The 13,124-nt window shown below is 47.3% G+C and overlaps 1 protein-coding gene across 2 annotated transcripts in view; it reads right to left on the bottom strand.

The window, feature by feature from the left end:
- FAM135B (family with sequence similarity 135 member B) overlaps window positions 1–13,124 on the bottom strand; it is a 161,219-nt gene that overhangs the window by 23,885 nt on the left and 124,210 nt on the right. For both annotated transcript variants that reach the window (XM_088844612.1, XM_055432024.2), the window contains exons 7-8: window positions 11,773–11,926; window positions 9,326–9,375 (exon numbers count right to left, since the gene is read on the bottom strand). In XM_088844612.1, the coding sequence (XP_088700738.1) occupies window positions 9,326–9,375; window positions 11,773–11,926 (204 nt within the window). The remainder of the gene's footprint in view (window positions 1–9,325; window positions 9,376–11,772; window positions 11,927–13,124) is intronic.

Raw genomic sequence — 13,124 nt, 5'->3', positions numbered from 1 at the left:
GAGAGTCGGACATGACTGAGCGACTGAACTGAACTGAACTTGGTAAGTAAAACACGAAACATTTTTTTAAATATATATATGAACCACTTAATCTTCATAAGGAATCTGTGTTAGAATTATTGCAACCATCATTTTACACAAAAATAAAATGAGAGAATTAAATAGAGCATACCCAAAGTCACACAAAGCTGGGATTAAGCTGTAAGATCATCCCCCCACAAAGCCAGGGCACCATGCTGCCTTTCCAAAGTAGGTGCTGGAAAACATCTCCTGAGAAACGATAAAGTCTCTATAACCTCACAGACAGCATTGAACTCGCTAGGTGATTTCAACGTGGCTGGGCTCCACAGACCCAGCACCTTCTTGCTGCCATGACTTCACATTTCCTAAGGAGAATCCCAGGCTGCCTTAACGAAAGCTTGAAGGACAGCCTAGAAAGGGCCTGGAGCTCTTGGAGGAACCTGGGACTAGCTTCAGTTTAAAGCTAGGAGAGCCACCTGCTTGGGGGTGACTTTTATTCTGGAGAGGTGAGAAGAGAGATTGCATTTCTGAGGACAGCCAGAGAACCAGTGGTCCAAGCCTAACACTGAATCCTAGGCTTCATCATTTATCTACCAATAATTTAAAGTGCATCTCCATGACCCAGGCACATGCTTAGAATACATGGGGACACAAAGATGAATAAGAGAGTGTCTCTGCCTACAGAGAGCCTCATCCAGTGCAGAAGATAGGAAGGTGAGTTTACCATGAAGAGTATAGCCAATATTTTAGAATAACTTTAAATTTAGTATAATCTATAAAATATCAAAAATTATGTTGTACACCCGAAACCAATGTAATATTATAATTCAATAATATTTCAGTACAAATGTGTATAGTATCCTCATCCTTAAGATATGCTTAAACATGAACTCAAGAACATTGGAAAAATAAAAAAGAGTGTAGGGATCTATCTGCCCTGGAAGATGATGCAAAGATACATAACCATGGCCATTTCAAACTCCTCTCTGAGCCCCTCCTTTGCTGAGTGCCTCAGTTTCTCATCTGCAAAATGAAGGTGCAAAGCAAATAACTGTTTATTGGATGTAATGATGTCCAAAGCCTAGCTTGAAACACTGAAAGTTCTCTTCACTCTTCTTGGACTAACAGCTGACACTAGCACAATGCACATAGGGTGGAGTGAGGCACCTGAGAGAAAGAAAACAGAGAAGAAGAAATCTGACACCCAGGGAGGCTCTTTAATTGTTGGGTGTTGCAGCTTTGTAATTAATGACTAGCTTCCAGATGAAAGGCATCAAACTGTAGTGTCTCTAAGCTACTTCTTCCAAGGGGAAAGATATGTCTTTGATGAAGAAACAAGGTACGAAACTCCAAAATGAAAGAATGACCCTTTCTTTCTTCTCATGGAAGCACTGCTTTCATCACTGGTTCTGTTGGGAGTCAGGGAGAAAACAGGATGTTCAGTCTTGATTCAGGCCCATCATCCATGGCCCAAAGTGTAAAGGGTCATTAAAGGAAGGACTGGAGGGTGGGGGACACGGTCAGCCACTGGAAAACCTCCAGGCTGGAGAATAAGGCTTTTAGATGGACTGCTGCTGCTGCTGCTAAGTCACTTCAGTCATGTCCGACTCTGTGTGACCCCATAGACGGAAGCCCACCAGGCTCTCCCGCCCCTGGGATTCTCCAGGCAAGAACACTGGAGTGCGTTGCCATTTCCTTCTCCAATGTGTGAAAGTGAAAAGTGAAAGTGAAGTCGCTCAGTTGTCTCCGACCCTTAGCGACCCCACGGACTGCAGCCTACCAGGCTCCTCCATCCATGGGATTTTCCAGGCAAGAGTACTGGAGTGGCTTGCACTTGCCTTCTCTGTTAGATGGACTACTAGTGGCTTATCTTTAAATTCTCCAACCAGTTACCCTCACTAATGGACACCAAGCTCCTGTATCAGCACAGGACTCCTTTTTGCCCTGATCATGTTCCCAGCTGTACCTCTGGCCTGGGGCTTCCCATGAATCCAGCCACATCACCCTGAACACACAGCTCTTTGAAAGCACCAGACCCTTGATCGGCTTGCACTTTTCCTTGGAAGGTCTCCTCCCATCTTCCAATCTCCTCTCCTCTTCTCTCCACGACTCTGGACTTGTCTGCTCTCCACCAGGGAACTGTTTCCAGAGCCAATGCAGTTCAAATTAACTTTTGTTAGACTGCTTTATAATGTTGTGTTAGTTTCAACTGTATGGCAAAATGCATCAGCCATACACACACGTCAGTCTGCCTTGTATCTGATGGCTCTTTTGAAACTTCTACTGTGTGTCAAGTATAAGACTAGCCCTCCTCTCCTTGAAGTCTACTTGACCTTGCACAGACCACTCTCAGGGCACCACTTGCCAGATATGGCTCAGGGCCCTTCTGGGCCTGAGCGCTGAGGTTTATCCTTTTCAATATTCCCAGTACCTTCTCCACGGCTGAAGAATGATGAAAACTCAGCAGTTCTTTTCTGAATAAACTGGTGATTCTGCATCTGTTGAGAGGCACCTGGGCCTCAGCAACTGGACTTCCCTCACTGGGCTTCTTATCCCAGCACCCCAGCCCTCCCCACTCTCCACTTCAGCAATACTGGCAAACGCAGCATGAATTGTGAGCTCAGCCACCAGAGAGGTAAGGCAAAGCCATTCATTAAATGTGTCTTTGGGAGAATTATTTTTTCCCCTAGTTGATGACAGAAATGGCTCCAGATAAGATTAAGAAAGCTTCTAATTAAGCCACAAGAGGACTTTCCTACCCTCACGGAGGCCTGTGCCTGTTCAATTACAGATGATGGGCATGGAAGGGTCTCTCTGGCGAGAAAAAGAGAAGCCCTTCCTGCTAACAAGGAGGCATCTTGGACCCAGTGACATTTCAGGGGGAAGGTGCCTGCAAAACACACAGCTGCTCCACCTTGGGACTGCCCTCACACTTTTCACTTGGGCCCAGCCAAGCTCCTTTGCTCAATCGCCCCCCCACCCCCACCCCCTTATGTGGTTTACTGATGTGTGTCGTGAGCTTGGAGGATGTTGAGCTCTGAGAAGCCAAAGATACATACTTCTAGTCCTGGAAGAGGCATGTGATAGCTATCTCCATAGTTAAACCTACAAAGCGCTGTGAAAGAAATGGATCCTGAGTACTGTAAAAAAGTCATGGAAGGCTTCCTGGAGGAGATGATGGTAGTAGCATTGTGTCTTCAAGGTAAGCCGGGGTCAGGTGGAGAAAGCCTGCTTTATCTCCCCTGAGTTAGCCGTGTTCTCTCATCATGGGCCTCAGTCCTGGCTCCTAACTGAATCATCTGCTAAGTCACTTCAGTCGTGTCTGATTCTTTGCGACCCTATGGACCATAGCCTACCAGGCTCCTCTGTCCATGGGATTCACCAGGCAAGAATACTGGAGTCAGTTGCCATGCCCTCCTCCAAGGGATCTTCCCAACCCAAGTATCGAACCCACATCTCCTAAGTCTCTTGCACTGGCAGGCAGGTTCTTTACCACTAGCGCCACCTGAAGCCCCAAACTGAATCACAGGGTTTGGCTTATCTCTGAAGGTAGGACCCAAACATCAGGAATTTTCAGCTGCTGTCTGGTGGACACTGCGTGATCTGACCCTGTCTGCTGTACTGAAGCACGTGGTTGAGTTTCACTAGAACCTTTCCATCGGTTACAGAGAGCACAACCCGTCCTTTCTTAAAGCACACTGCACAGCAGGGACCCTGACCAGCTTCTCCAATTCACCTTTCCAGCCCAGCCTCCCACAGCCGGCTTCAAATGTGCCCCCTGCAGCCGTGCCAGGTCCCAAGCACCTGTGGCACCCCATCAGATTCAGTCTCGCTCTGGTTTTGCACGGTGGGCCCTCCCTGCATCTCTCCTGACCTCACTGAGAGCTGCCTGTGCTCCTACAGCCCTGGCCCCATCTTATGCTCCTGGTCCAGCGACCAACAGCTCCTGCCTCACGTGGGCTGTTAGTCCTGGGACGCTCTCTGCCATCTTCGTGCTTGTTGTATTCCCAACAGAGTAGCTGGCACATAGTAGGTGCTTAAGAAATGTGAGAAAGATTCACATAGAGTAAACGTGCAGGGACGCCCCTGGCAGTCCGGTGGTTAAGAACCCCTGGATCCACTGCAGGGGCAACAGGTTCGATCCGTGGTTGGGGAACTAAGATCCTACATGCTGCATGGCACAGTCAAAATATAAAAATAAATTTTAAAAAAAGTGCAGGTGAATTACTCCTTGACTGTAGAGTTCTATGTTTTCAAATTGTCTTCAGTTCAGTTCAGTTCAGTCGCTCAGTCGTGTCCGACTCTCCGCGACCCCATGAACCACAGCACGCCAGGCCTCCCTGTCCATCACCAACTCCCGGAGTACACCCAAACCCATGTCCACAGAGTCGGTGATGCCATCCAGCCATCTCATTCTCCGTCGTCCCCTTCTCCTCCCGCCCCCAATCCTTCCCAGCATCAGAGTCTTTTCCAGTGAGTCAACTCGTCGCATGAGGTGGCCAAAGTATTGCAGTTTCAGCTTCAGCATCAGTCCTTCCAATGAACATCCAGGATTGATCTCCTTTAGAATGGACTGGTTGGATCTCCTTGCAGTATAAGGGACTCTCAAGAGTCTTCTCCAGCACCACAGTTCAAAAGCATCGATTCTTCGGCGATCAGCTTTCTTCACAGTCCAACTCTCACATCCATACATGACCACGGGAAAAACCATTGCCTTGACTAGACGGACCTTGGTTGGCAAAGTAATGTCTCTGCTTTTTAATATACTATCACGGTTGGTCATAACTTTCCTTCCAAGGAGCAAGCGTCTTTTAATTTCATGCCTGCAATCAGCATCTGCAGTGATTTTGGAGCCCCCAAAAAGAAAGTCTGACACTGTTTCCACTGTTTTTCCATCTATTTCCCATGAAGTGATGGGACCAGATGCCATGATCTTTGTTTTCTGAATGTTGAGCTTCAAGCCAACCTTTTCACTCTCCTCTTTCACTTTCATCAAGAGGCTTTTGAGTTCCTCTTCACTTTCTGCCATAAGGGTAGTGTCATCTGCATATCTGAGGTTATTGATATTTCTCCCAGCAATCTTGATTCCAGCTTGTGCTTCTTCCAGCCCAGCGTTCCTCATGATGTACTCTGTATATAAGTTAAATAAGCAAGGTGACAATATACAACCTTGACGTACACCTTTTCCTATTTGGAACCAGTCTGTTGTTCCATGTCCAGTTCTAACTGTTGCTTCCTGACCTGCATACAGGTTTCTCAAGAGGCAGGTCAGGTGGTCTGGGATTCCCATCTCTTTCAGAATGTTCCAGAATGTTTATTGTGATCGACACAGTCAAAGGCTTTGGCATAGTCAATGAAGCAGAAATAGATGTTTTTCTGAAACTCTCTTGCTTTCCCCATGATCCAGCGGATGTTGGCAATTTGATCTCTGGTGCCTCTGCCTTTTCTACAACCAGCTTTGAACATCTGTAAGTTCACGGTTTACATACTGCTGAAGCCTGGCTTGGAGAATCTTGAGCATGACTTTACTAGCGTGTGAGATGAGTGCAATTGTGTGGTAGTTTGAGCATTCTTTGGCATTGCCTTTCTTTGGGACTGGAATGAAGACTGACCTCTTGCAGTCCTGTGGCCACTGCTGAGTTTTCCAAATCTGCTGGCATATTGAGTGCAGCACTTTCACAGCATCATCTTTCAAGACCTGAAATAGCTCAACTGGAATTCCATCACCTCCACTAGCTTTGTTCGTAGTGATGCTTTCTAAGGCCCACTTGACTTCACATTCCAAGATGTCTGGCTCTAGGTCAGTGATCACGTTATCGTGACTATCTTGGTAGTGAAGATTTTTTTGTACAGTTCTTCTGTGTATTCCTGCCACATCTTCTTAATATCTTCTGCTTCTGTTAGGTCCATACCATTTCTGTCCTTTATCGAGCCCATCTTTGCATCAAATTGTCTTAAATCACCCGAAACAGTTTCCACTTCGGAGTCCACCCTTGAGCTGATGCTTTTGTGACCATGTGCTTGGTTGACCACTTGGTGGCGCTGCCCTGCCTCTAAACACCCTGTGGGCAGTGATGTGCCTTTTAGGAAGGTTCTAGGGAGGCAGCTCTGTTTCTTTCACTCCTAGTGGTGGACCAGCCCTTTAGCAAACCACAGAGCAGGCCGGTGCACACCTCAACTCCTCCTTTCCCTCCCTGACACCCAGCTGCCTCCCTCCCTGCAGCTAATCTGGTTACTCTGAACCAGGTTAAAGTCTGCGGCAACACCGTCACTCAAAACCAGGGGCCATTTCCCTGCAGTTTGTGGGCTCCATGCCAAAGCAGGCAGGCAACCCACTGGCTTTTCATGAAATATGTCTAGCAGCCTGACTTGTCACCTGAACCACTGCAAGGACCAGATGCATCAATACTGCAGTGGCTCCCAGATGGCCTTGGGTTCAGGCCCCAGGTCCACCCCTTAGTGGTTCAAGGACCAGCATGCTCCTCTGTGCAAAATGAATGGGGACACACCTGTGTCCACCCGACCCTAGGCACTCGCGGGGCTGCCATGGGGGCAGCACCTGGGGCACGTGTGCATTTCAGGCACACAGCATGATGACGCATGCATAGCCTGTGACCCCGACACAGGCTGGGACCTGGGACCCTCTGCAGCAGTGCTGTAGTGCCTGCATCTGGACTCCCCTCTCCTCCAGCGATAAACACAAAGAAACTGTGTGAGACGACAAACAACTGGGTGCATGGGCACTTGAAACAAATTCTGGGCAGAAGATACAAACAGACCAAAACCCAACTGCCAGTTTTGAAGAGCCCGGAGAGAAAGCATGCACCCTGCACAAGACATCTCCTAAGGGGTGGACACAACACCTAAGCCCTGCCCCTGGCCCTGGACACAGTCTACCCTCACCCCATATAAAGAACCAGCTCTCCCCCACCTTGGGGAGTGAGCAAGCAAGGGAACCTGTTATTTGTTCTCACTCCCTCCTACTGCAGCAGGGACCCCAATGAAGCCTTGCCTGAATTCCCTGTCTGGCCTCTGATCAATTTCTATTGATTAAGAAGGCCAAGAACCCTGGTTGGTAAAAACATGACTGCCACAATAAAGTTATTTAATACACCTATCACCTCATAGAGCTAAAATATTTTTTCTTGTGATGAGCACTTCTAAGATCTACTCTCCTGGTAAATTTGAATATATAATACAGAAGTGTTAGCTATAATCACATACTGTATATTACATCCCCAGAACTTACGTATAATGGAAGGTTTATACCTTTTGACCACCTTCACTTGCTTCCCTCACCTCCACGCACCCCTGACCCTGGCAACCACCAATGTGGTCTCTTTTCCTATGAGGTATTTTTTAATGATTCCACATATAAATGAGATAATACAGCATTTGTCTTTTACTAGATGACTTATTTCACCCAGCATCATGCCATCAAGTTTCATCCATGTTGTCACAAATATAACGATTTCCTTCTTTTTATGGCTGTATAATATTCCACTGCACATAGACACAGAGCATCTTCTCTATGCATTCAGGTAAACACTCAGGGTATTCCCATGCCTTGGGAATATAACGTTATGATGAACATGGGGGTGCAGATACCTCTTTGTGATTTCATTTCCTTTGAATAAATATCCAGAAGTTGGAATTGCTAGATTATATGGTAGTTGGGACGCAAAGAGTCGGGCACAGCTGAGCGACCTCACTTTCACTTTTCACTTCCATGCATTGGAGAAGGAAATGGCAACCCACTCCAATGTTCTTGACTGGAGAATCCCAGGGATGCTGGAGCCTGGTGAGCTGCCGTCTATGGGGTCTCAGAGTAGGACACGACTGCAGCGACTTAGCAGCAGCAGCATGGTAGTTCTATTCTTAATTTTTTTGAGGAACCTCCATACTGTCTTCCATAGTGCCTGCACCAGTTGACATTCCCACCAACAGGGCACAAGAGTCCTCTTTCCTCCATATTCTTGCTGGCACATATTTCTTGTCTTTTTGATGAGAGCTACTCTAACAGGTGGGCTTCCTTGGTGGCTCGGACGATAAAGAATGTGGGAGATCTGGGTTCAATCCCTGGGATGGGAAAATCTTCTGGAGGAGTGCATGGCAACTTACTCCAATATTCTTGCCTGGAGAATTCCCACAGACAGAGGTGTCTGGAGGGCTACAGTCTATAGGGTCACAAAGAATCAGACATGACTGAGTGACACAGCACATTCTAACAGGTATGAGATGATACCTCATTGCAGTTTATCTGGGGAGCTTTTAATGAAAACTGCAAACCCATGAGCTCCACTCCCATCTCCTCTGTTTCAACCAGTTTAGCTGGTACCCACGTCAAGATGTTTCTTTAAAGTCCAAGTGTATTTCTACTGAAAAGCCAGGGATAAGAAACACTGGTTTAAGAGACAGAAATGCTAGTTTGCAATGAGACCATCTCAAGACCTGCCCAGACATGGATTAGCCATGTCACCAACCCTGAAGTACATGCTCCCTTCCACCTTGTGTGCCTCTCATTACATGAGGATAACTGTGCTCACCCAGACCTTCCAACACCATGGGATGTGACAGTGCTCCAGAGACCGTAAACAACTGCTTGCATCAGCCGAGTACTTATTAAGCACAAACTCTTGGTACATGCTTGATGAACTTTTGGTGAACACACATCACTGTTTCAACATCATCATTATCATTGAAGCTAGTCTCAAGCCATGTGTGAGCCATCCGAGCCGAGGTGCAAGATTTCTGTCACGCTCCAGCACATAACCCAAAGTCAAAAAACATTTGTTAGGTGGATGGGAAATGGACAATAAAAAGTATGAGTGCTAGGTTGCTTCAGTCATGTCCGACTTTGAGACCCTCTGGACCATAGCCCACCAGGCTCCTCTGTCCATGGGATTCTCCAGGCAAGGATACTGGAGTGGGTTGCCATGCCCTCCTCCAGGGGATCTTCCCAACCCAGGGATGGAACTCACGTCTCCTGTGGCTCCTGCACTGCAGGCAGATTCTTTACTGCTGAGCCACTGGGGAAGCCCAATAAATAGTGCAAATATCAGGGAAACCAAGACCTATTAAACTGTTCGGTGTTTTTCAAAATATCTAGCATGTGGCCAGGCAAACAATAGATGTCTAAGAGATCCAGAGATTTAGGGCAGTGGGTTGGGAGAGTGTTTCTTCAGCTGAATGTAACATGAGGTTACCAGTCGTGTATTTTCAACTATGATCTCTACACCAAGCAAGCAATTCTGCCCCATATAACTACTGCTGTTCAGAACCAAAGAGTTGGCTCCCTGATTACCTGTAGCTCTGAGCACAGCTGAGAGAGTGTTTCTTCAACAGCAAGTGACTCTAGAAAGAAAAAAAAAAAAACACACAATGAAACAGACACATAATGAACTGTGGAATTGCTAATGGAAGGAAAGAAGCACAGATTTCAAGTCGGCATTGACGTCACAGAAAAAAATACAGGCTCTGTGAACTCCTGTCATCTTTTGTGTCTAAAAGATCCTGTTTATAAAAAGCATGATTTGAAGCCATGTGATGTCACCTGAGTTAAAGTCAACATGTTCCATGGATGCATTTCTGAGAAACATAAGATCTCCAGGTTCACTTTGTGTGGTCCAAAGCAATCCCACATTCTGCTGTGCTTTTGTGGGTATGCACATGCGTGCACACACACACACACACACACACACACACATCTGGGTCCTGACATCTGGGACCTAGATCTAGATCTCCTTCATACAGGTGGATGTTCAGAAGTCCAGGAACATGGGATGGCAGAGCCTACCCTGCTTCTCAGCACCACCACCTCATCACGACCTTCCACGCAGGCAGTAGAGGAGCCTGCAACCGTACCATCTTCTCAGTTGGAACTGGGTGGACTCTGGTCATTTGTGGCTTCACAATTTTGCCTGTGTTCGAACTCTCCCTAGTTCCATGTGGCTGTGACCAGACCTTGTAGGTGGCTGCTGCATGAGTTTTACTTAAAGCATCGTTGAAAAGGTGAGTGTGAGGAAACCTTCAACTCCAACGGCCCTCATGGGTGGGCACACACCTCCCCACCTGGCAGCTGCCCTCAGTCCCCCATGAAGTGGAACAGACTTTGGTCAGTGTCCATGGCTGTGCACTCGGGGTCTGGCACAATGCCTGGTACACAGTAAACATTCAATAAGAATATGGTGAGTGAGTGAATGAACAAATAAATTCAGTTCTTTTGGGTAAAAAAAAAAAAAAAAAGTGGAAGCAAGAAGGCAACTACAAGGACACTGGCTTCACTTTCTGTCTACGCTAAACGGGCTCCGAGCTCTGCGGGTCTCCTTTGAGTGCATCTGACCTGAGAAATTTCAACTCCAAGATCATGTGCTTCAGAGAGGGCATCAGAGGGACTTCCTTGGCAGTCCAGTGGTTAAGAAGACTCTGCTCCCAGTGCAGGGAAGACAGGTTCAATCCCTGGTCAAGGAACAAAGATCCCTCATCCTACGTGGTGTCGCCAAATACATTTTTTTTTTCAAAAGAGGGCCTTAAAGCTGACAAAACCCAGATGGTAAGAGGGCGCCAGAGTTCAAGGCAACAACAGCAGTGCCGCATCTGCCCCTGCCTTCTGCACGCCAAGCACTGGGTGTGAGGGATCTGGGCTCAGACCTGGCTTCCGCCCGTAAAGACCCCCAGGCTGGTTGGGAAGAGAAATACACAAATACAGGATTGTTGCATGGCGTGTTCAGTGTAATAACAGACACACACAAGGCCACCGATCCCACCAAATCTACGACTCGCTCCACACGTGAGATCTCAGGGCTCAGGGAGCGACGCTGAAGTTCCCCACAGCAGGACTGTCACTAACCACGAATACCAGGCTGAGCTGGAGAAGGAAATGGCAACCCACTCCAGTGTTCTTGCCTGGAGAATCCCATGGGCAGAGAAGCCTGGCAGGCCATGGTCCATGGGGTCGTAGAGAGTCAGACACGACTGAAGTGACTAAGCACGCACCAGGTTGAGGGCCTGGCTTCCGTTCTAAGGACAAAGGGCCTCTTTAGGGGACTCTGAGCAGAACTATAACCCAGTACCTGCTGTGAATGAGTGTGACCTGATATAAAAGGCTGCCCCAAGCACAGAAACTCTGTGCTCCTGCCTTGTCCTGCCATACATGGCTGTGTGACCCTGAGTGGTCTTTCACCTCTCTGAACTGCAATCCCACCATCTGTCATTCAAGAGGGAGGGGGCCCAATGATCATGCTGTCTGGTGATGTACAGGAGGCAATTCATCCCTGGAAAACCAAAGATGATGACTACTGAGAGCTTTCTCTAATCACCCATTAAACACATACATGTAGGTATTTCTTGGACTGTTTTACACTCTTGTAAGTTGCAATCCCATAGCTATAGCCTCATTAAGAAAAAGGCTGTAGACAGGCATTTTCCCTTAGAAAGCAACTTCACATTATGTACCCAGAGGAGATGTTTAATACATGCTTAATAAATTTAATAACTTGGTGGATGAATGAATGAATGAGTAAGTGAACATGATGACTAGAGGCACGTGTGCCTTTTCTTCCTGCATTGGCATGCCCAAGATGTCCGCCTGCTAGAATGATGTAAAATCCAAAACATCAAAACAAAACCCAAACCAAGCCTACCTGAAACAGTGCTTGCTATTGTGACACTTACAAGAGCAAGCTGACTCCCGAGAGTGGAGGGTCGGCTGCTGGGGTGAGTCTCCCCCGTTCCTAGTCCCCAGCCCCTTACCCAGCTCCATGCGTGGCAGCTCGGGGATGTCCCTCAGGATGGTCAGGAAGTAGGCACGCAGTCCCCGGTAGGCGTGCAAGAGCAGGAAGCACAGCTCCCGGTGCCACTTGTAAGCGTGCTGCATACAGTTCTCGGAGGGCACGTAGAAGCTCCCCTGTCGGGGAAAACAGAAGCAGAAGCTGAGGACCATCCCTATGGCCTGGTCCTGAGAAAGCTGGGGAAGACGGTCAAGACTCCAGCAGGAGAGCTGGAATCTCCTCCCTACCCTTCTGCATGCAAAACCCACTGAAATTGGCCAAGCCTCTGTCTTATAATTTTCAAATTAAAACAATAATAATAGTAATAACATTAGATGATGATGATGACCATGATGAGGGCATGGGCCTCACAGGTTTGGGGCAAGTGAATGTGGCCCCCTCTTGTAAGACTCTTTCTTTTGCTGCTGTAAGAAGCCATGTGACCATTCAGAAAACAAAGATGATGGCATTTGGTCCCATCACTTCATGGGAAATAGATGGGGAAACAGTGTCAGACTTTATTTTTGGGGGCTCCAAAATCACTGCAGATGTTGATTGCAGCCATGAAATTAAAAGACACTTACTCCTTGGAAAGAAAGTTATGACCAACCTAGATAGTATATTAAAAAGCAGAGACATTACTTTGCCAACAAAGGTCCGTCTAGTCAAGGCTATGGTTTTTCCTGTGTTCATGTATGGATATGAGAGTTGGACTGTGAAGAAAGCTGAGCACCAAAGAATTGATGCTTTTGAACTGTGGTCCTGGAGAAGACTCTTGAGAGTCCCTTGGACTGCAAGGAGATCCAACCAGTCCATTTTAAAGGAGATCAATCCTGGGTGTTCATTGGAAGGACTGATGCTAAAGCTGAAACTCCAATACTTTGGCCACCTCATGCGACGAGTTGACTCACTGGAAAAGACTCTGATGCTGGGAAGGATTGGGGGCGGGAGGAGAAGGGGACGACGGAGAATGAGATGGCTGGATGGCATCACCGACTCGATGAACATGAGTTTGAGTGAACTCCAGGAGTTGGGAATGGACAGGGAGGCCTGGCGTGCTGTGATTAATGGGGTCGCAAAGAATCGGTCACGACTGAGCGACTGAACTGAACTGAATGCATTTAGAAAGACCTCTGTGTTGATGGATGAGGAGCTGAGAAGGAGAAAACGCTTTGCTGTAAAATAGGATGAAGTCGGTGAGTTTCAGCTCTCATTGTTGAAAGTGTCAGAGGCTGTGGGTGTGACCATGGAGTTTGAGAATGCTCCATACTGTGTTTGTAGGTGTAAGACACATTGCACCCATAATTACACATTACAAGCCATTTAGCTGAAGAG

This window comes from Moschus berezovskii, chromosome 16, assembly GCF_049115385.1.
Source record: "Moschus berezovskii isolate FMDL1 chromosome 16, NW_MosBer_1.0, whole genome shotgun sequence".
Lineage (NCBI taxonomy): Eukaryota > Metazoa > Chordata > Mammalia > Artiodactyla > Moschidae > Moschus > Moschus berezovskii.
Note: the sequence above shows the minus strand (reverse complement) of the source record. Positions and strands in the feature narration are given on the sequence as shown.